At 40.4% G+C, this 20,145-nt stretch overlaps 1 protein-coding gene across 4 annotated transcripts in view; it reads right to left on the bottom strand.

Moving 5' to 3' along the window:
- Positions 1 to 265: 265 nt before the first annotated feature.
- Slc25a30 (solute carrier family 25 member 30) overlaps positions 266 to 20,145 on the bottom strand; it is a 36,387-nt gene continuing 16,507 nt past the window's right edge. For all 4 annotated transcript variants that reach the window (XM_078015976.1, XM_078015975.1, XM_078015977.1 and 1 more), the window contains 2 exons: positions 6,549 to 19,407; positions 266 to 3,644 (listed from right to left, as the gene is read on the bottom strand). In XM_078015976.1, the coding sequence (XP_077872102.1) occupies positions 19,366 to 19,407 (42 nt within the window). In that variant the 3' untranslated portion in view covers positions 266 to 3,644; positions 6,549 to 19,365. The remainder of the gene's footprint in view (positions 3,645 to 6,548; positions 19,408 to 20,145) is intronic.

The raw sequence follows: 20,145 nt of genomic DNA, 5'->3' as shown, positions 1-20,145 counted from the left end.
TTATATATAAATACATAGTTTTTGTTTGTGGCACTAAAGAGCAAAACCTGGGCCTTGTATGTGCTAGGCAAGTGCTCTACCACTGAGTTAAAGCCCCATGCCAAAAAACTAGAATATTTTTTAAAACAACCTTAAAACTGAAACAGATAGTTGGAATTAAAATAAATGGGGAAGCAGTCAAAGAGAGAATTAGTAAACTGAAAGACAGATTGTTGGGGTGCAGCGGAGCGGCGGAGGGGAGAAACCACAAAAGAGACTCACTTCATGCAATCGCAAGGGGGAAGTTTATTGAGGATCCTGTTCCAGCGCACTGGGACTCTGTGCCCACTCAAGAAGGGAGAGTGGCTCAGAGCCCAGAGCAGAGTTCAAGCGGAGTTTAAGTACACTTTTGGGAGAGGGTGGGGGGCTTTGCATACATCAGAACAAATCATCATGAGGTGCAGGAAAATTGAACAACAATTCTGAAACATGATTAGTACATATATTGGCGGGAACAATCAGGGCAGGAATGATTGGTGCTCCTAGGTGGGGTACACATTGAAACTGATTGGTTTGGACCCTGAATATCTACGTGACAAACTGCACAGGGTCTTGAATGCTTACGTGAGGAGTTGCACAGGACCCCAGTCCATAAATCACTAAATGGCCAGTAGGGCCTTGTCCTAACTGCCTCAGGAATTTAACCCATGCTTTGCAGTTTTAGAAGCAGGTTTACAAGCCTGGTCCTTTACACTTTAACTCAGGCTCTGCGGCTTAGAATCAGCTTGGAAATTTTACCTTTACACTCCCCACTCCTTTTTCTGACTACTTTTAAACTTAAAAGTACTGAATCATAATTATTGGAAGGTCTCATTTTCCATTTCCGCCAGTGGGGCATATTGCTGCCTGATTACCATGAGTTATTCTGCGTTTCCTGGAATCAATTTCAGCATGGCCTCCATTTTAGATTTCACTCGGTATTAGATCCCGATTTGTCTAGCTACACTGACTACCTAACTTTAAATCTGGCTTCATTCCCCCCTCTAATTTGGGAACTCCTTACTGCTGTGAGGAAGGGGGACGAAGAGAATCTTTCTGGCTTCTTCAGGCTGAAAAGGGACGGCGTGGGGCAAGCAGTTCGGAGTCCCCCTTAAAAGTATCGGGTCTATCGAGCGATCCATGATAAAAGTCCAATTGAGGAGTAATAGGCTGGAGGGGCATTTGAGTGATGGTTGGTCTACAAGAGAAACAAGAATTCATTAGTACTGGAACCATATTGACGCAGCAATGAATGCCATAGCACAGGAATACCAAGAACCAGGAGCTAAGACATTGTTTCCACGACAAAGTTGCTGAGGACATGGCTTCCATCTGAGCATATAAATCTTTAAGGATATTTGTCACATTGTCAGAAATGTCAGGGATATAAACACAACCACCAACATCTAGGGTTACAGATATCTTTTTTTTTTTTAAGATATAATCTAATTTAATGCCATCTGATCCTGCAAAATCCTTTTACCAGTATGACCTCTGTGTCTAATAGAGAAATCTTTAATTCTGCTACTCAGGACTGGATAACCATACTAGCAAGCATCAAGCCTACCTGCGTTGGTTAGAATATCTGTGGGCCTTAAACTAAAAACTACTCTGGCAGTTTTTTTGACAGTTATCAGGCATTTCTGTCTAAGAATCTTTTTTGTAGTCTCCAGTCTACTTGTTTGTGGAAATTACATTTAACTATTAATATCATTTAAAACGTCCAGGAATAGCTGTGTTTTGGCTCTTTAACTGTCTTTGCTAAGTGTTTAAGATGAAGCAAGTCAAACTGACTTTGTTTCCATCTATTGTTAAGTCAGCTGAGTTTCCTGGGAATCCTCGGGAACTTCACAGCAGCTTCTCAGTTCTGCTAGTGCCATTTGCGCTAGGATGGGTCCAGGCCTTGCTTGACCATACGGCTTCCCTCAGAAGCATCAGGGATGTCTCCCTTTTCTTATGACCCTCCTCTTCACAGCAAATGCACTGATTGGCTTTCTGTCCTCCACTGGTCTCATTAATCTCCCTGATCAGGAGGTTATGTGGCCTAGAGTTGCAGAGCCCTTTGGAAAACTTCCCTATTCCCTGACTCAGACTGACTCAGAGGGCAAGAGCCAAGTTTTTAATTTTAAAACTTAATCTTAGGGGGCTGGGGATGTGGCTCAAGCGGTAGCGCGCTCGCCTGGCATGCGTGCGGCCCAGGTTCGATCCTCGGCACCACATACAAAGATGTTGTGTCCGCCGATAACTAAAAAAATAAATATTAAAGTTTAAAAAAAAAAAACTTAATCTTAAACATCCAGCAAATAAGTCAACAGCCTTATATTAAGGGCACTGAACCTCAATGTCTACCTCTCTATCCTGTATGTGATAACTCCCCATCCTAAGTTAACCCAGGTTGTGAGCTCTTAAAGCAGTACCTCTTTAAAACATTAACAGGCAATCCTTAGACCATCTAAAAGCAAACTACAAAACAAAACTAACTAGGATAAAAACATATTTAGTTTATGTAATAGCTACCTTGAATTCTGGCAGAGTTATACATTATAATCCCCTGTTTGAGATCCTGGCAATCGTGACAGAAACCAACTTTTGGACATGTCCTTAAATGCACTGAAATCTGGTCTATTTTTTTCATAGTCACTTTCACATGCAGTGAGATGGGACATAGAGTCTTATCTCAAGTAACGCTGGTCTCTTTATAAATCTTAAATACTATAGTTCTGAAGCTGATCTTTGCTTTTTAGACATCATTTTACAAAGCCTACATAAATTGTTGCTCAAGTTTACATGGACATTAGCTACCACAACATAATATCACACCTAAAACATGAATTAAGGGAAGGCTGAAAGCTTTTAACCTCTTGTAGGAAAGTAGCAAAGTACTTCTGTGTTTTACAATAAAACCTTTACCCAGATTAGGCTCTCATTGACTTAAAAATACATTTAAATTATATCTCAGTGTAGAAAGTAACATAGAACTTTACATATCTTACTGATAACAAGTCCAGTTATAGAACACAAATGATAAATAAATTTCCAACATGTTTTTTTTTCTTTGAGCCTAAAATTACCATACAACTTTAGAACACCAGCTTGCAAAGCTTTTATCTTACAGACTTGTATACCTGGAAGATATGAACACATTAATAACATCACAATTACATTGATGATTTTATGCTAACCAAGTTTGGCTTTTAAAGAAATGACTAAGGGGGAGATGGCAGGGCTTGGATAAATGGCAGGCAACCCGTCTATTGGCAAGTTTTTCCAGATATCATCACCAGCACCTGAAGAAGATCAGAGCGAATAAAAACAGAATGAAGATGAAAATTAGAGCAAAGATCAATTTCTGGCAGAAGTTCCATGTTGGGGGGCTGACAGAAAAGAGGCCAAGGACCATGAGGAAGCTCAAAAGGACATAAAGACTCATGAATCCAGGATGGCAGATTAAGAGGTTCTCTGAACTTGTTGTTTCCCGCTGTCCCATGTCTGCTGCATTCCATTGTGCCTGGTAGTGAGCTTCAGCACTGAGTGAATTGTTCTCTTGAAGATGTTGGGGGTCTATCGGTCATCAGGGGCTGGTAGTGCCTAAGCAGAAGCTGGTTGGAAGTTTGATTTGAGACTTTCTGCAATCGGATTTGAAGGAACTTCATTATTCAGAGCAAGAGAGCACAAGAAAAGTATTGAAAGACAACAGTTGTTGTTTAACCATAGTTGTGTAACTTACTCAAAAACTTATACACATAACCAATTTACATAAACCTCCTTTATCCCTTCTTAAACCCTCTTGATTACTTAGTCACATAGACTCTCCTATCTAGAGACACAAATTTTTTTTTATTAGATCCATACCTAGAACCATTTAGTTTTTTTCTTTTATCTATCAACCTCCTTTTGTTCACATTCTGAAACAATACTTGCAAGCCTTTAAATTTAAGCAGAGTTAACATTTTATTAGGGCCTTTTTTGAACACCTAGAGAAACTTATAAGTTTAATTTTAAGGACATCTTTACTTTTATCTGTTTACCCAATCTAAATTGAACCATTTGAATCACGTGAATTAAAGATATTTGGATCTATTTTTAATTTTTATGAGCGCTCCCCATCTGTCAATTGTTATATCACTGCAGGATATATGGACATACACACATACAGACATACTGACATACAACACATAACAGGAGTGTGCACACATAAAATGATAAAGGCCTCGTAGTTTTTCGCAGATGAAATCTCCATTGCAATGTTCCAAAAAACTCTACTGATCAGAAAAATATTAACCTAGGTCTGTAGGATCAGAATCACAAGCTCAAAAAAAATACAGAACTAAGAAAAAAACAAGAGTCCTAAAAAAAAAGATGACTGGCCAGTAGTTGATAAATACCATACAATTTACTTCTTGGTTTGGTCTAGTTTGAGTTCAGGTAAAAAGACACTTTTACTCTTTTTTTTTTTTTCCTTGGGCCTGAGCTCCAAGCTGCTTCTGTTTGCATACCGGCTTAAGCCCTGGCTAAGATCTGGAAGGAGCAGGGAAAAACTGCTATTTTGAGCAGACACTTTAGGTCTAAGGCATTTTAACCTCAAGTTATATTTTCCAGATTTGGATGTTGAAAATTATGATACAATTTTAAGAAGCAATTCCCAAAATTTTATATCTTTTTACACTAGAAAAACTCGTTCACATAAAACTAGAAATAGGATCTCTACCATCAGAAGAAATTTCTTTAGGACCTCTAAGCCACTTTGCTTTTTCTGAAGTTTTTAAAGTAGCATTAAGTTACATTAAATTTGCCCACACACTACCATGTATATCTGAAATTAAGCTTTGAAAATTTCTAAGACTGTTGGTATTTAATTATCTAATGTTATTGTAATAAGCCAGACTAACGTTGTAATTTAACATCTTTTTTTCCTGAATCTTACACGCTGAGGGGAACAGATATCATATCACAATTTACTATTTTTATCCCAGTTAATGCACTGATACACCTTAGTGAAATCTTTTCAGGCTACCCCGTTCAAAATTGAAACCCTTTAATTTTTTTTTTATCCCAAGTATTTAAGTTTTTTTTTTTTAGCATGAACTTTCTGAAATCAAACTAAACAATTGCTTAAACCCAACTTTTAACTGCAAGATAGTGCAGTGCCTTAGAAACCCATTCAGATGCCAGATTGTTACAATAAAAATTAATTTTTAGACACACATTTAACCTAGATTATCCCTAAGAAACAATCAGACAACCAGATAAGAAAATATCTCTCCAGGTTTTGAACTTTCATTTAATTATGACTCCCATCAGTGGCACCTTAGATTTCCCATGAGTGGACCAGATATTTTCACATAGAGGCAATTCTCAGTGTGACTGACTTACTGCATTTAGGTGGAGTAATCCTTACAGTGCAGAAAAAAAAATGAGGAAATTTCCCCAAAGCGGAAAAAGGCTCTGGCAGCTGCTGGGAATTCCTCAGTTTTTTTCTTTCACTTGCAATATTAGCTCTCCTCCAGTTTGGTTTGACCTTAGGCACTAGGCATATATATATTTTTTTTGCTTGCCGGGCGGACAAGGGGCAGTCCCTTGCAGACTCCGTCTCCGACCCCTCCCGCCCTGCTGTGGTGGCAGCCGGTTGCCGGCAGAGGAGCGGGAGGAGGGGCGGTCCCCCGCCGACCTCACCCCTGATTCCGTCCGCCCGTCCCCGCACCCTCCGGAGCACCCCCCCCTTCCCGGAGACGGCCAGGGGGCGGAGAGGACAGGCGCGTGGAGGGGCCGGAAAGGGACAGGACAGATCCGCCATACCACCTGGTGGAATCCTCCCAGCAGACTGCGAGGACCCCACCCATGCAGGAAGAGATTCGCAGAGGTCCTGAAAGGTTAGAAGCCATGATCTAGATGGCCATGCGGCCCGGCTGAAAGACAATATCTCTGACTTTGCAGATTAGAGAGAGAGAGAGATGGAGGGACTCTCCTGGGGGCCATTCAGCTCTGAGGATGGGCCACTCTGAAGCGCAGAGAGACAACACAAACGTGACGCAAACACGGACACACACACAGTAAATGTTTAACACAAGTCCAGAAGCAAAGATTAAAGACAGGCAGTAAACTCAACCTGAGAGAAAACAAAAGAATTGCCGGCAAAACCAGACGAGTTGGCAGCACCGACGGGGGTGTTTTCACCCCCCCCAGACGAGGGACCTCTGTCCCTCCCCGTGTCCCCAGGGCGTCCCTCTGGGGATCGTGGCCCATGACTCCAAAGACACATCCGTCACAGCCAGCCACAGCCAGGGAAAACTCACGTTTTCCACTGGGAACCACACGCTACCAACCCAAAACCAGAAAGGCTCTGAGACCTCACGGTCCCTGGAAGCTCACGCTCACCATTGAGCCAGAAACCGAACCCGAATGCCCCCTGAGAACTCACGTCCTCCACTGGGCCAGACACCAAACCGAGCGATCGCAAAAGAAAGACAAGAAGGAGAAAGGGGGAGAGAGAGAGAGAGAGAGAGAGAGAGAAAGAAAGGCGCCTTACTTACCCCCGAAGCAGTCCATTGTTAGGGTCTCCCTGTCCGGCGATGCGTTTTTCCTGGCCAACGCACCAAAATGTAGAGAAATTTCTCCAAACCCAGCACAAGACAAGAGGATAGAAAATATGAGAGGTTGAATCCTCGGGAGGAAAGAATGGAAAGGTTACATTTAACCAGGATCCCATCAAGAAACAGAATTTATTGAGATGATTTCAATAGAGACTTTAATGAAAGAAGTAATCACAGAGTTAAAGAGACCAAGAGTAATGAATGTTAGGAAGAGCAACAGTGGGAAAAATTACCACCTGTAGAGCTGAAGAGAAAATAGTGTTACCAGAGCCTCGTGAAAGTTACAGCTGCTGACAGGGAGGCAGTAGAGGAACACATCTATTGCCAGGGACTCAGCAGTGAAGATGGAAGAAAATGAAAACCAAATGCCCTCTTTTTCCTCCCCCTCAAGTTTCCTACTGGTAATTTTTCACCAGCTAAACCTAACCAGAAGCTAGAGAGCGAGGGAGACCGAGTGACACAGTCTACACCCAGGCATCAGCATCCAAAAGCACCGAGCAGAGATGTGCTGGATCTGGATCTGAGTGAAAATAGAGGTCAACCACCTTGTCCTTAATCATGGATTCAAGGTTCCAGTCCTGGAAGTACACGTGTGCTATTAAAGTCCTGAACACTTGGAAGAATTTTCTTTGCCAACTATTTTTTCAGTGACACATCTGATAGGGGCTGTCGCAATCCAGGAGGCCATTTATGTCTCATAAATTGTTCAGAACCATCCATAAACTGGGCCTTCCTTTTTAATTCCTCTGTGAACTGACCACAGGGAAATCCCCGTGATGCCACAGGGGTGATCTGAGAGAAAGACATCAGTCAGCGGAACCGTGTGCTGTGGTCTGAGCCACCTACTCTAGCCTCAGGGAGTGCTCAATCTTACTACTTTGTATACCATACAACTTCCATTTGCTGACAAACGGATGTGAGAGTGATCTGCCTGTGACATCTGTCACCGCATTGATGGCCAGGGTTGATTCGGCTGATCTGGCTGGCTAGGCAGATGACTGCTTCCTCCCTCACCTCTCCACGTGCTTCTCTCCTGAAGCTGTGAGCTCGATGGAAGAGGACGACCTTCCCCGATACAGGAGGACCTTTCTTCTGTCAAGGGTATATGAGTAGCTGCCCACCCCTGCTAGAACCTCCAAACAAGCTTGCAAGGTCCCATTTGCTGACAAAGTGCTGTTGTGCACACCCAACTTCATGGCTTGGGGGATTCCATAGCACCCAGTTCATGGCAGACAGCTCAGGTCATGTGATCAGATGTTTGGTTTCTACCAGGGCCCAGTAATGAGTGAAGAGCTGTTTCTCAAAGGAAAAAGTTATTTGCAAAGGAAGACATGGTTTTGTTCCACACCCCTGGAGGTCTGCACTGTGAGTCTCCTATCTCCAGGGCTTGCTGATAGCATTTCCACCTCTGTTAACCAGTTTAGGCAAATGTCCCATGTGATCATGTGATAGATCATCTTGTACAACAGCCTGGACTTACTGCAACCTTTCTCTTTCTCTCTTTCTTTTTCTGGGTCCCACTCAAAATCAGCAAGTTGTACAAACTGCTTCATGAATGGGTGAAGGCAGCATGCTCAACTGTGCTGTGTGTTATGTCCAAACATGACCATCAAGTATTTCCACTCAAGTGTAGGAGGTGTGTAGTACAGCAACTTGGCTTTACTTTGATGGGGGATACCAGCCTCAGGCCACCAGACTCCTACAAATGTCACATGCTCATCATGTTATCTACATAGTGAACCAGTTCTACGTTTTGTGGAATATGTGATTATTAAGACCACCAAAACCTTGGTGATGACAAAGTAGGAGATTTGTCATAGGCTTAAGCCATTCCTGACCCATGAAAGCAGTCTCCAGGGGTGCCTGCTAACCACTGTAAAAGAGAAAAGCCTTTTCTAGATCAATAACTGCATCACAAATGCCAAGAACCATCTTTTTTTTTTAATATTTATTTTTTAGTTTTTGGCGGACACAACATCTTTGTTTGTATGTGGTGCTGAGGATCGAACCCGGGCCGCACACATGCCAGGCGAGCGCGCTACCACTTGAGCCACATCCCCAGCCCAAAGGGTTGATTTTTGTTTTTTGTTTTTTTAATCTTATTTTTTTTTTTTTTTGGTGGGGTTCTTTTTTTTTTTTTTTTTGTCTTTTTTGGAACTGGGGGTCGAACCCAGGGCTTTGCGAATGCAAGGCAGACACTTTGCCACTGAGCTACATCCCAGCCCAAGAACCATCTTGATTTACTCTGATAAGCATAATATTTTCAGAAGAGCAGCAGCAATCAATCAAATTTTCTATACTCTCCAAATGGATCTCATTCTTTAAGACCCATTTGCTTTTGCACAGGCCAAATAAGCAAGTTAAATGAAGAGAAATAACCTGTGTGGTAAAATGTATCACTGCATGCCAAATAGTCTGATTTCCTCCATATGGAAGAAACATATACTTCCCAAACCCCATTAGATCTTGTCATGTGACTTGCTTGAGAAAATTAAATGTGAACAGAAGAGACATGGGTCACTTCTGGCCAGAAGCTCTGAAGACTGATGTATTCTTTGCTGTGATGAATTTTCCCTGTACTATAAGACTAGCAATGTTCCGCAAAAAGGCTGCTCACGAGCCAGGATCTTAGAACACAACATGAAAAACAGCTGCAATTAAACTACAGTGGGCATATAGTATGAGCAAGAAATCAACTTTCATTACTATACACCATTTGGGTTGTTACCGAAGAAACCTGGCCTAACAACTATGTAAGGTTCCTGGAGATTAGCATCAGCCAACATTCAGTAATTCCTAAATAGTCCCAAGTGTTTTCTTTCCCCATGGCATGGAGCTCCAAGGGCTTGAGGAAAGATCTTTCATATATATTTTAGCAATGCCAAAGGGCTCCAGGTCTGTGAACTTGCTCAGATCTTGGAACTGGGTGAGTGACCAGGAATCTATTTTGGTGACCCCAATTAGATCTCTGGCCACCTGAGAATTCCCAATTATTCAGAACAAATTATATTTTAGTAGGCTGACTATCCATCCTAGGGACATACCAAAGACCTTCACAAGTCAAAGCATTCCCTTCACCAATGTGGCCATGCTGACTGCTAGGGTGACTTGGTCTCTAAAATCAGAAAGCACCTTGAAATGGCTGCATTTCTCATCATCAGTCAATCAGGCAGAGGACACTTACTGCAAAGTGTCTAAAGGAAATGGGGCTTCCCTCAGCACATTTAAGTTAACTCATTGAAGGGAATATCCTCTGGGCCCTCTTGGGGGACACAGGGAAAGGATTTTTTTTTTTTGATAATCTTAATGTGGAGGTAAACATAGGGTGCACAATAAGAATGACTGTGTAAGCATGCTCCTACCAGGCGCAGGTGACTGAGTATTCTAAGTGGGTCTGTTTCCCCTCCTACTCCGTAGAGAAGAGGTGTGATGGTAAATGTTTAACAGCAGCAAAAACAAGACAAAGCCTTGATCTGCAGCATTATTGGTACCTGCAGTGTAAGTCCTCCCGTTGTGGTCGATATCAAGCTACCAACAAGACATCGCCCAAAATGGAGTTGCAAGAAGATGCACAACAGCACGTCAGGAGACGGTATTTCCACCGTACAGCCACGATAGATGGGAATCATCTCAATGGCACAGATACCAGAAAATCAGGAAATGGTAAACTTTGAGCATTTATTACCTTTGCTTTTCATATAATGTATTTAACTCTAAGTCTACATGATTTAATTTTTAATAGTTTGTCACCACCCGTTCACAAAATTCCTGGAAATTTGACAATCTGCTCTGGCAGAACACATGCTGTGAATCAGGTCCAGCACTCCATTGTCCCTGCCCCAATTGTGGGATTTATGCCTCTGTTCAATTCTCCCTGCTGCTCAGCAAAGATAGTTACAGCTGAAGCATGGTGGGCAGACTCCCTGAGGTTCTTGGCTACAGCCATCAATATTCAAGAACTCAAAAGGAGCAATGAATTGAATCGCTGTCTTTTGTTCAGTGAAATCTTCTTGATAGACATAGAAATACTTGGGCAGCACTTTGGGGAAGATCTAATGGTAATCACTAATTGCTAGTATTTGGCTTTATTCCTTATATGTAAGAATTAAGAAGCACAGGAAGCCTGGGTGAATGAAAACCATTCACCTGACATATGGTAGTTTCTTTTTCTAGATCAGTTTGGGGAATTGTGGGAACCTCTCACAAGTATGAAAAATTCTTAAGTATTCAGAAGCAAGTTTGAGCATAGGCCTTTACCAAGATCACAAGGATGCATACTGCTCGATGAATTGAGGAACTAGATCCCCCCCAAAACCATTTATCTCAAAGTTCTGAAGATGGGTGGTGGTGACAGTTGCATGACAATGAGAAGGTACTTAATGCCAAACTTAAAAATGGTTAAAATGTTTTGTTTTGTTTTTGGTACCAGGGATTGAATCCAGGGGCATTCAACCACTGAAATACAACCCCAGCCCTTTAAAAAAAAAATTGAGATAAGGTCTTGCTTAGTTGCTGAGGTTGGCTTTGAACTTGAGATCCTTCTGCCTCAGCCTCCTGAGCTGCTGGGATTACAGGCATGTGCCACTGTGCTAGTTGGTAATGTTTACTAATTTAGCAAAAAAATTGTTAAACTTCATCTCAGACTAAGCTGAACACTAGCTGACGGTGAGGAGAGTGGATTGTGCCCTGAGTTACTCCATGGTGTAAAAACAAGGAGTGCCTGAGTTACAACTTCTTTTTTATAAAGGAGCAGTTTGCCATGAGCTGCTCCATTTTGAGTGCAAGTTCTAAAGCAGAATGATGTGGAGACTCATCTGGGCAAACAAAACAGATGACCACCAGATTTTGGACATAACAAAATTTATTGAAAAGAATAATCCCCAGACTTGCACGGCAAAAATCACAAACCGATAAATTAATCATGCTAATAAAAAATGACGTGTAAACTTACCGAATTAAATCAGAATCACATGGATGTATGAGGGTATGAAACCCAAATCAAGGAACCCAGACCACCAAATGATACAGTCCCCTCAAACACATAAAAGGAGGGGCTACCTGAGACAGTGGCATGGCGACACACGGACCCATCATCTTATCAGACCACTCAGTGAACACGTCCTGAGGTCCTCAGTGACAAACTTTTGACTGTCCCCGGGGTCTTCATTTCAGCTTGATCTCCCTATTTGATGTAGCTAGCCCACTTCAAAATTGCCAGCTTCGACATCTTTGACTTGAACAAGTTCTTGGCGCTGCAGTCCTGTTCTCCTAAGCGAGCTGTCTGGTTTTCTTACCTTTATCTGACCACCTGCAGTGACTTTGCATCTGGATCAGTCCCCTGCCTTTGCTTTCACTTCTTTTGAAAACTTTCTTAGCTTTCCTGTAACTGACACAAATCACTGTGTGAAGTTAGATGTGTGGAGTGTTTTACGGATATTAGCAAAGAAGCTTGGAATGGAATAAAAGAACTTCGGGATGGCTTTAGCCTTGACACTAAGTGAGCCATGAGTCCCGTCCATGTCCTGCACGGGCGGTGGAAATGGGGTTCCCCTCGGTAGAATGAGCTGGCTGAGAAATAAAAGCCTGGAAAAACAGAACCACGAAAAAAATCACAGGACACAGAGAATAATTTCAAAAGCTGGGGCAGGATGGGCATGTCCATCATATGGATCCAGCTTCTATACTATGGCAAAATGGAGCCCGCACCTGCTTTATTTATATTGGGAAACATCAAAGGCCTTCCATAGCATGTTCTTCACCAAAAAAGGTTAAAGGTGGGCAGTCTAGTTCCCAAAGGTTACGCCCACCTCTGGAGCTACTATGAGGAATCTTCCTAGAGCTGAGATAAAGGTCACATGCACTGGGCAATCTATTGCCTGGGAGAGCCACAGATAGTTTGCAATTCCAAACCTAAGTCTCCCTGGCTACCATACCCAGAGAAGACCCTCATGTAAATCACGGATGGCTTCCTGCACATGAGTATTTTGGTGAATTAAAGCCAATGAAAATTAATAAGACAGTGCACTATAATCAAGTGAGGTTTATCTCAGGGGTGCAAGGTTGGTTCAACATATGGAAATCAATAATGAAATTCATCACATCAATAGACTTAAATAATCACATGATTATCTCAATAGATGCAGAAAAAGCATTTGACAAAATTCAGCATCCATTCATGCTCAAAACAGTAGAAACACTATGGATAGTAGGACATATTCAACATTGTAAAAGCTATAAATGCTAACTCAAGACTAACATCATTCTAAATGGAAAAAAATAGAAAGCATTCCCTTTAAACACTGGAACAAGACAGGGATGCCCTCTTTCACCACTTCTATTCAACATAGTCCTAGAAACTCTAGATAGAGCAATTAGAAGAAAGAAATTAAAGGGATATGAACAGGAAAAGTAGAACTCAAAGTATCTCTATTTACTGATCATGATTCTATATTTAAATTTAGAAGACCCCAAAAACTCCACTAAAATACTTCTAGAACTCATAAATCAATTCAGCAAAATTACAGGATATAAAATTAACATCCATTAATCAATTGTGTTCCTATATGTTAGTGATGAATCAACTGAAAGAGAAATTAGGAAGAGTATCCCATTCACAATAGCCGCAAAAATATTTATATTTGGAATCAATCTAACAAAAGAAAGAAGACATAACAAGATGGAAAGATCACCCATGTTCTTGGATAGGCAGAATTAATATTGTCAAAATGGCCATTCTACCAAAAGCGCTATATAGATTTAATGCAATTCCTATTAAAAGTCCAATGACATTCTTCATAGAAATAGAAAAAGCAGTCATGAAATTCATTTGGAAAAATAAGAGGTCTAGAGTAGCCAAAGCAATCCTCAGTGAGAAAAGTGAAGCAAGAGGCATCACAATACCAGACCTTAAATTATACTAGAGAGCTATAGTAACAAAAACAGCATGGTATGGCATCAAAACAGACTTAGAGCAATGGTATAAAATAGAAGACACATGTGGCTCAGTGGTAGAGCACTTGCCTCACATGTGTGAGGCCCTGAGTTTGATCCTCAGCACCACATTAAAAATAAACAAATAAAGTTATTGTGTCCAACTACAACTAAAAAATAATTTTTTAAAAATAGAAGACACAGAGACAAACCCACATAAATACCATTATCTCATTCTAGACAAAGTTGCCAAAAACTCACATTGGAGAAAAGATAGCCTCTTCAACAAATGGTGCTGGTAAAACTAGAAATTCATATGTAACAAAATGAGATTAAGACTCCTATCTCTCACTCTGCACAAAACTCAACTCATGGTGGATCAGATTAGACCAGAGACCCTGCACCTAATAAAAGAAAAAACTAGGCCCAAAACTCCATCATGTCAGCTTAGGAATCAAATTCCTCAACAAGATCCAAAAGTGCAAGAATTAAAATCAAGAATCAATAAATATGATGGTACCAAACTAAAAAGCTTCTTCACAGAAAAGGAAGCAATCAAGAATGTGAAGAGAGAGCCTATAGAATGGGAGAAAATCTTTGCCACTTGCATCTCAGGTGCATTAATCTCCAGGATACACAAAGAACTCAAAAAATTTAACACGGAAAAAAAACCCACAAATAATCCAATCAATAAATGGGCAAACGAACTGAAGAAATGTGAATCATCAACAAATATATAAAAAAATGTTCAACCTCACTAGCAATTAGGGAAATGCAAATTAAAACTACACTTGAGATTCCATTTCACTCCAGTTGAAATGGTAATTATCAAGAATACAAGTAACAATAAATATTGGTGAGCATTTGGGGGAAAAGGTACACTCATACATTGCTAGTGGGACTGCAAACTAGTGCAACCACTCTGGAAAGAAGAATGAGATTCCTCAGAAAACTTGAAATGGAACCACCTTTTGACCCAGCTATCCCACTCCTTTGCATATACCCAAAGGACTTAAAATCAGCATACTATAGTGACACAGCCACATCAATGTTTATAGAGCCTCAGTTCACAATAGTCAAGCTATGGAACCAACCTAGGTGCCTTTCAACAGATGAATGGATAAAGAAAATGGATACACACACACACACACACATCACATGTATATATACATATATATCCACATCCATACCAATATGTATGTATATATGCAATATACTAATATTCCATTGTGTGTGTGTGTGTATATATATATATATACACACACACAATGGAATATTAGTCATAATAATGGATGAAAGTATAATATTTGCCAGTAAATAGATGGAACTAGAGACTATCATGCTAAGCGAAATAAACCAATCTCAAAAAATCATATGCTGAATGTTCTCTGATATGTGGATGCTAACACACAATGTGGAGGAGGGGAGATAGAAGTTGATTGGATTAGACAAAGAGGAATGAAGGGAAGGGAGGGGGCATGCGAATAGGCAAGACAGTAGAACAAATCAAGACATAACTTTCCTATGTTCACATATGAATACACAACCAGTGAAACTCTGTGTAATGTTCAACCACAAGAATGGGATCCTAATTAGAATAAGTTATACTCCTTGTATGTATAGTGTCAAAATACACTCTACTGTCATGTATAACTAAAAAGAACCAATAAGAATAAATATATAAACAAACAAACAAATAAATAAATAAAATTTTGGTTAGATCTCCTGTCCTGGGCATATCTTTTAACTTGAAAATGTGTTTCAATGAGGGTCTCCAGCTACTTTGATGAAGGGATGGTGGTAAGATCTCCTTGTATCTGTTTGATTTTTTTGTTGTTATGTATTTTAAACAATGTATGTAGTTGGGAAGGCCTTTTTACAATATAACTTAAGCATAAAGCATGCAGTGTGCTACCACTTAAACTTCATACTCCTGCTTTGGTTTCCAAGTTTTTGCTCTTGGTGTTCTCAATTCCATTATTTGCATCTAGTTTGTGAGACAGATTACTACACCAGCTTTGCCTTGCATTCCCCTGCTTTGCTCCAGAACGGATATCCTTATAATGTGCCAAAAATTTACCCTGTCACATTTTCCCAGCTGCCAGTTTTAAAAATTCATACCCTGGCTTGAAAGCCAAATGTCCAACAGGTGCCATCATACAAGTGAAAGTCCCCCTGTCCACAGGCATTTGAGGCACACCAGCAGCCAGCTGTTCCCACTGAACTTCATATGTAGTCAACCATGTAAGGCTATATCATCCAATGCTTAAATAGGAGAACAAGGACAAGGTTTTAAGCTGGAAATATGATTCAATGGCGGAGTGCTTGCCTGGCATTCACGAGGCCCTGGGTTTGATTATCAGCACTGTAAACATCTCCCTTTTTTAGGGCAATGAGACTATTCTGCAAAATACAACAGTGATGGATACCTATGTCCAAACCCACAGAATGTACAAAACCAAGTGAACCCTAATGTCAGCTATGGACTTTGGGTACTAATGATGTGTCAATGCAGGTTCATCAGTTCTGACAAATATACCCCTCTGGTGTGGGATGCTGATACTGGGGGACGCAGAGGACAAAAGGGAATTTCTGTACTTTCTACTCAGTTTTGCTATGGACCTAAAAAATGAAGTCTATAAGAAAAGTTTCCCCATTTTACCCATTCTGATGTTTCTATAAACCACAGTTTAATCCTAAAAAATGAAGTCTATAAGAAAAAAGTTTCCCCATTTTACCCATTGATGTTTCCATAAACCACTGTTTAATCCAAATATTAAGACAGGCACCTAGAGAATATTTTTAAATAAAAAATTAATGAACCAAGTTCACATTTATTCACTGGTTATTTTCTGCCAACTGGGTATCCTTGCCTGGTCCATAGTGGATCAAGAAGCCCAGTCCTGCTTCTAGCAACACCCAATGTTGGAAGACAGGTTGAGGGGACTTGACAATTGACAATGGTGACCTCAGTCATATTGGTGTTTTAAATGTCCAGGCTGCTGACTTGCCAAACCAGCCGCAGGATCAAGTTCACTGGCCTCTACTGAGCTGCAGGACATTTCATACAATGGTGGGGGCAGGGATGTTCCACTCAGGTACCAGGCACTGAGCAAGATGATCCCTCAACTTCTCCAGCAGAGAGAAATGTCCTTAGACACGGTTTCTTCTCCAGCCTTTTGGACTCTGTATTACCTTTGTTTAAATGTTTCTAATTATCTGAAATAACCACAAACTGTTTTGTTATTATATATTACTCTAATTTATTAAATAAATGAAACAAAAGATTTACACTACATATTCCAACAACATTTAAATAAAGAGCTGGAGATATAGATATTTGTGACGTGTGTACTCTTTGAATAATGAATACTATTTCTAGCACATGAATAAATATGAACAGGAGCCATTTTTTATATGACAGATCAGCAACATTTAGCATCAATTACACAAATTCATAAGCTTACAAAAACATTTTCTTCAACTTGGTTATAAAACCTAGAAGTTCTTTTGCCATTCGTAAGCAACATCCAAGGGGTGGGTACTAGTGATCATCCCCTGAAAATAAGGGGACCAAGCCTCCCAGTTCCTTAAGTTGTTTCGTGGTTAGACGCTTCCACAATTGCATTAATTTTCATAATTAAGAAAGAGAAGACTGAAAAAAAAAAGCAGGTTAGGATCCTGTTCTATAAGGCACTTAATAAACCTATGCTACATTTTTGTCTTATACATGAGGTTTCAATTTCCTTTCACCTGGTAGAGACACACATAATTTGAATAAATGTATAATAATGACAAATTGTCCGACATTCACTCTATATGGTTTTCAAAACAACTTGTTTCCATTTTAGAAATTTTATGTATGCTTTTAAAAATAAAATGTTTTCAACATTAAACAAAGAGGGGTTTGAGAAAAGCAATCTTTTCAACTCAAAGGTGGAAGTCTCTTTACAGAAGTCTCTCACATTAATGGAATGTCCGCTAAGGAGAAAAAATCTCCTATAAGATACATTCAGCGCCTGCAGACAGTTCAGGGTCCTCTGCTGCCATCTAGTGAAGCCAGGGGCATGTGGCCTTTCATCTTGGTCTAGGTAGTCAATACCTACAAACCATCAGTGACCTTTTTTCTTTCCTTTTTTTTTTTTAATGACTTTTACATTTGAAAATAAAATTCTGTTTCACAAAATGTTTTCCAATTTCTGTTTCCAAAATGTTTTCTAATAAAGACGACGAGAAGGTGAAAATGGCTTGGAGGAAAATTGCCTGATCCTTCAAGAAAACTCATATTCCCTCTCTTCCAAGGAGGAAGGAGTCCTGGGGCTAGACAAACTGGAAATCTCTCTGGCACATTCTGTAGAAATAGCCTGCCCTGGAGCCCAAGTTAGAATTTATTATGGTTCTTAAAGGTTGAACCAGAAAGGATCCACCCCTATTTCTTAGGCTACCTTCTAGAAACAGAAAATTCTTGAGGCTCTGAGGGACACTTTTATTTTGAAAATACAGAGAAGACAAGAAGGAAGGAGAATGATTTACTACAACACTAAAAAAAGAAAAAAGGAAAATATCATGTACCTTTTATTGGAAATGAGATAAACAGGTACACTAAAGAAACTATTTTGGGCTGGGGATATGGATTCTCCATGCATGAAATGTCTTCTTCAGCTGTCTTTGAGGTCCTGGGTTCAATCCCCAGCATCACAAAAAAAAAAAAAAAAAAAAATCTAAAAAATTTCAAGCAAGTATTTTCCATCCACTAGGAAACATTTTAACAAACATGACATGAACTAAAAGTAAAAGCTAGAAATTGGAAAAATCAACTCAACTCAGTTCATTAGCAACATTCTGTTAATATAAACCTTCATTTATCTGTTCTTCTTTTAACAGAGGGCTTCACTCATTATTACTGTGAGAAGCCCATGGCAATATGACTTTCTTCGCATCCGCAGACTGTTTAGAGATTATAGCTTCATCATGATGTAAACATACTTCACTTCAGGCCACATAGCAACACCTGCTCTTTTTTCTTCATTTGACCCCAACATTATTAGATATAATTATTCCCATTTTCTAGATTGGGAAGTCATAAATTTTGCCCAAAATCACAGAGCAAATTACTCACATTATCTAAAACAGGAGGCAAGCACTTGAAAACATCTTCCACCTACAGACCTTGTAACCTTGGAAGCCAACACAGCACTGGTATTAATACACTGTAACAATTCCTCACAAAGGTCAAGTCTTCAATGGTTTAAAATCACTTATTATAAGTGAAAGATCCAGAAAAGATAGGAGATTATAGAGCAGTGCAATATCCCAAGGATCTATTTCCTGCACTGTCTATTCCTGGGGTTAAGTCCAGGTCTCCATACATGAAATGTCTTCAGCTGCCAAGAAGCAAAAGCTCCCAGCACTTCAGGAACAATAACACTGTCTTGGAGGCTCCACTGCATCATTTCCATGAGCTGTTTTAAAGCAGCAGACATCTGCAGCTATAAGCTGAGAGGCAGCAGAAGCTGCTCTCCCTGAAGAAAACAGTACATGGTACCTGATTTTCTTGCAAAATTTCTTTGTATATTATCTTTGATGTTGAAGGGCACTTCAATGGTAAGGACTAGTGTTTGGATGTTACAATTTAGGCCATTAAACACGGATGAAGAGCATCCAATGCCAACAGCAGCAGTCTGAACCACCCCAGCCTTCTTCATCTGTTGCTGCCATCCCAGAATCTGTGATGAGCTGAGCAGTGAGAAGCAGAGTGAAACACAGGAAGCTCTACCATTGCAGAAGTTAGCGTTTTCAGACAGATGTCTTGTGTAGCCCTCACTTGTCACAAGTCCAATTTCTTCAGCTGTTCATATGTCACAAAGAACTGCAGTGATGGGTTAAGGCTGCCAAAAAAATGTCATCTTACCAATTTCAATTAGTATAAACAGACTTACAACTCGCACACCTGCTAATAAATATGTACAGGCAGACCTGTGCCCAGGCACGATTAAATACGAGGAGCTACAGCCTTAACCATCTTCCCAAAAGCCTGCCCAGAAGGTCAGCATGGAACAGAAAGTCACTGCTGAGGACTGAGATCTGCAAATCCCCCGGTCTCGGCCTCTTCTGGAAAGACACCTACCCTGATTATCTTCTGTCATTTTGTATGTGATTATGTGATTTTGATTAGTATGAAGGCTTTCTGGAACAGTAAACTTCTTTGTGAAAGACAGAGACAGTTAGCAATCCCTGGGAAGCTCTCCTCTGGGTTTCTTCTAGGCAGCCTTTCTTGTGAGGAAGGAGCAGATAAAGAGAATTAAGAGAAGGGCAAGATCCAACCCTTCTGCTTCTTCATTCTGCCTTTTCACCTCTATTCACGTTTAGACATGTGATATCCCCAATAATCTCATGTGTGAGACAATGAAGAAAACTCAGAGGTGAAATGTTTAGATTATGAGGGTTGCAATCTAATTGGTGGATTGATCCACTGATACAAATTAACTGGGCAGTAACTGCAGGCAGATAGGGTGTAGCTGGAGGAGATAGGTCAACAGGGGCATGCCCTTGGGGGTTTATATTTTGTCCCTGGTAAGTAGAGCTCTCTCGCTGTTTCCTTGTTGCC

This window comes from Ictidomys tridecemlineatus, chromosome 6, assembly GCF_052094955.1.
Source record: "Ictidomys tridecemlineatus isolate mIctTri1 chromosome 6, mIctTri1.hap1, whole genome shotgun sequence".
In the NCBI taxonomy this organism is placed as follows: domain Eukaryota; kingdom Metazoa; phylum Chordata; class Mammalia; order Rodentia; family Sciuridae; genus Ictidomys; species Ictidomys tridecemlineatus.
Note: the sequence above shows the minus strand (reverse complement) of the source record. Positions and strands in the feature narration are given on the sequence as shown.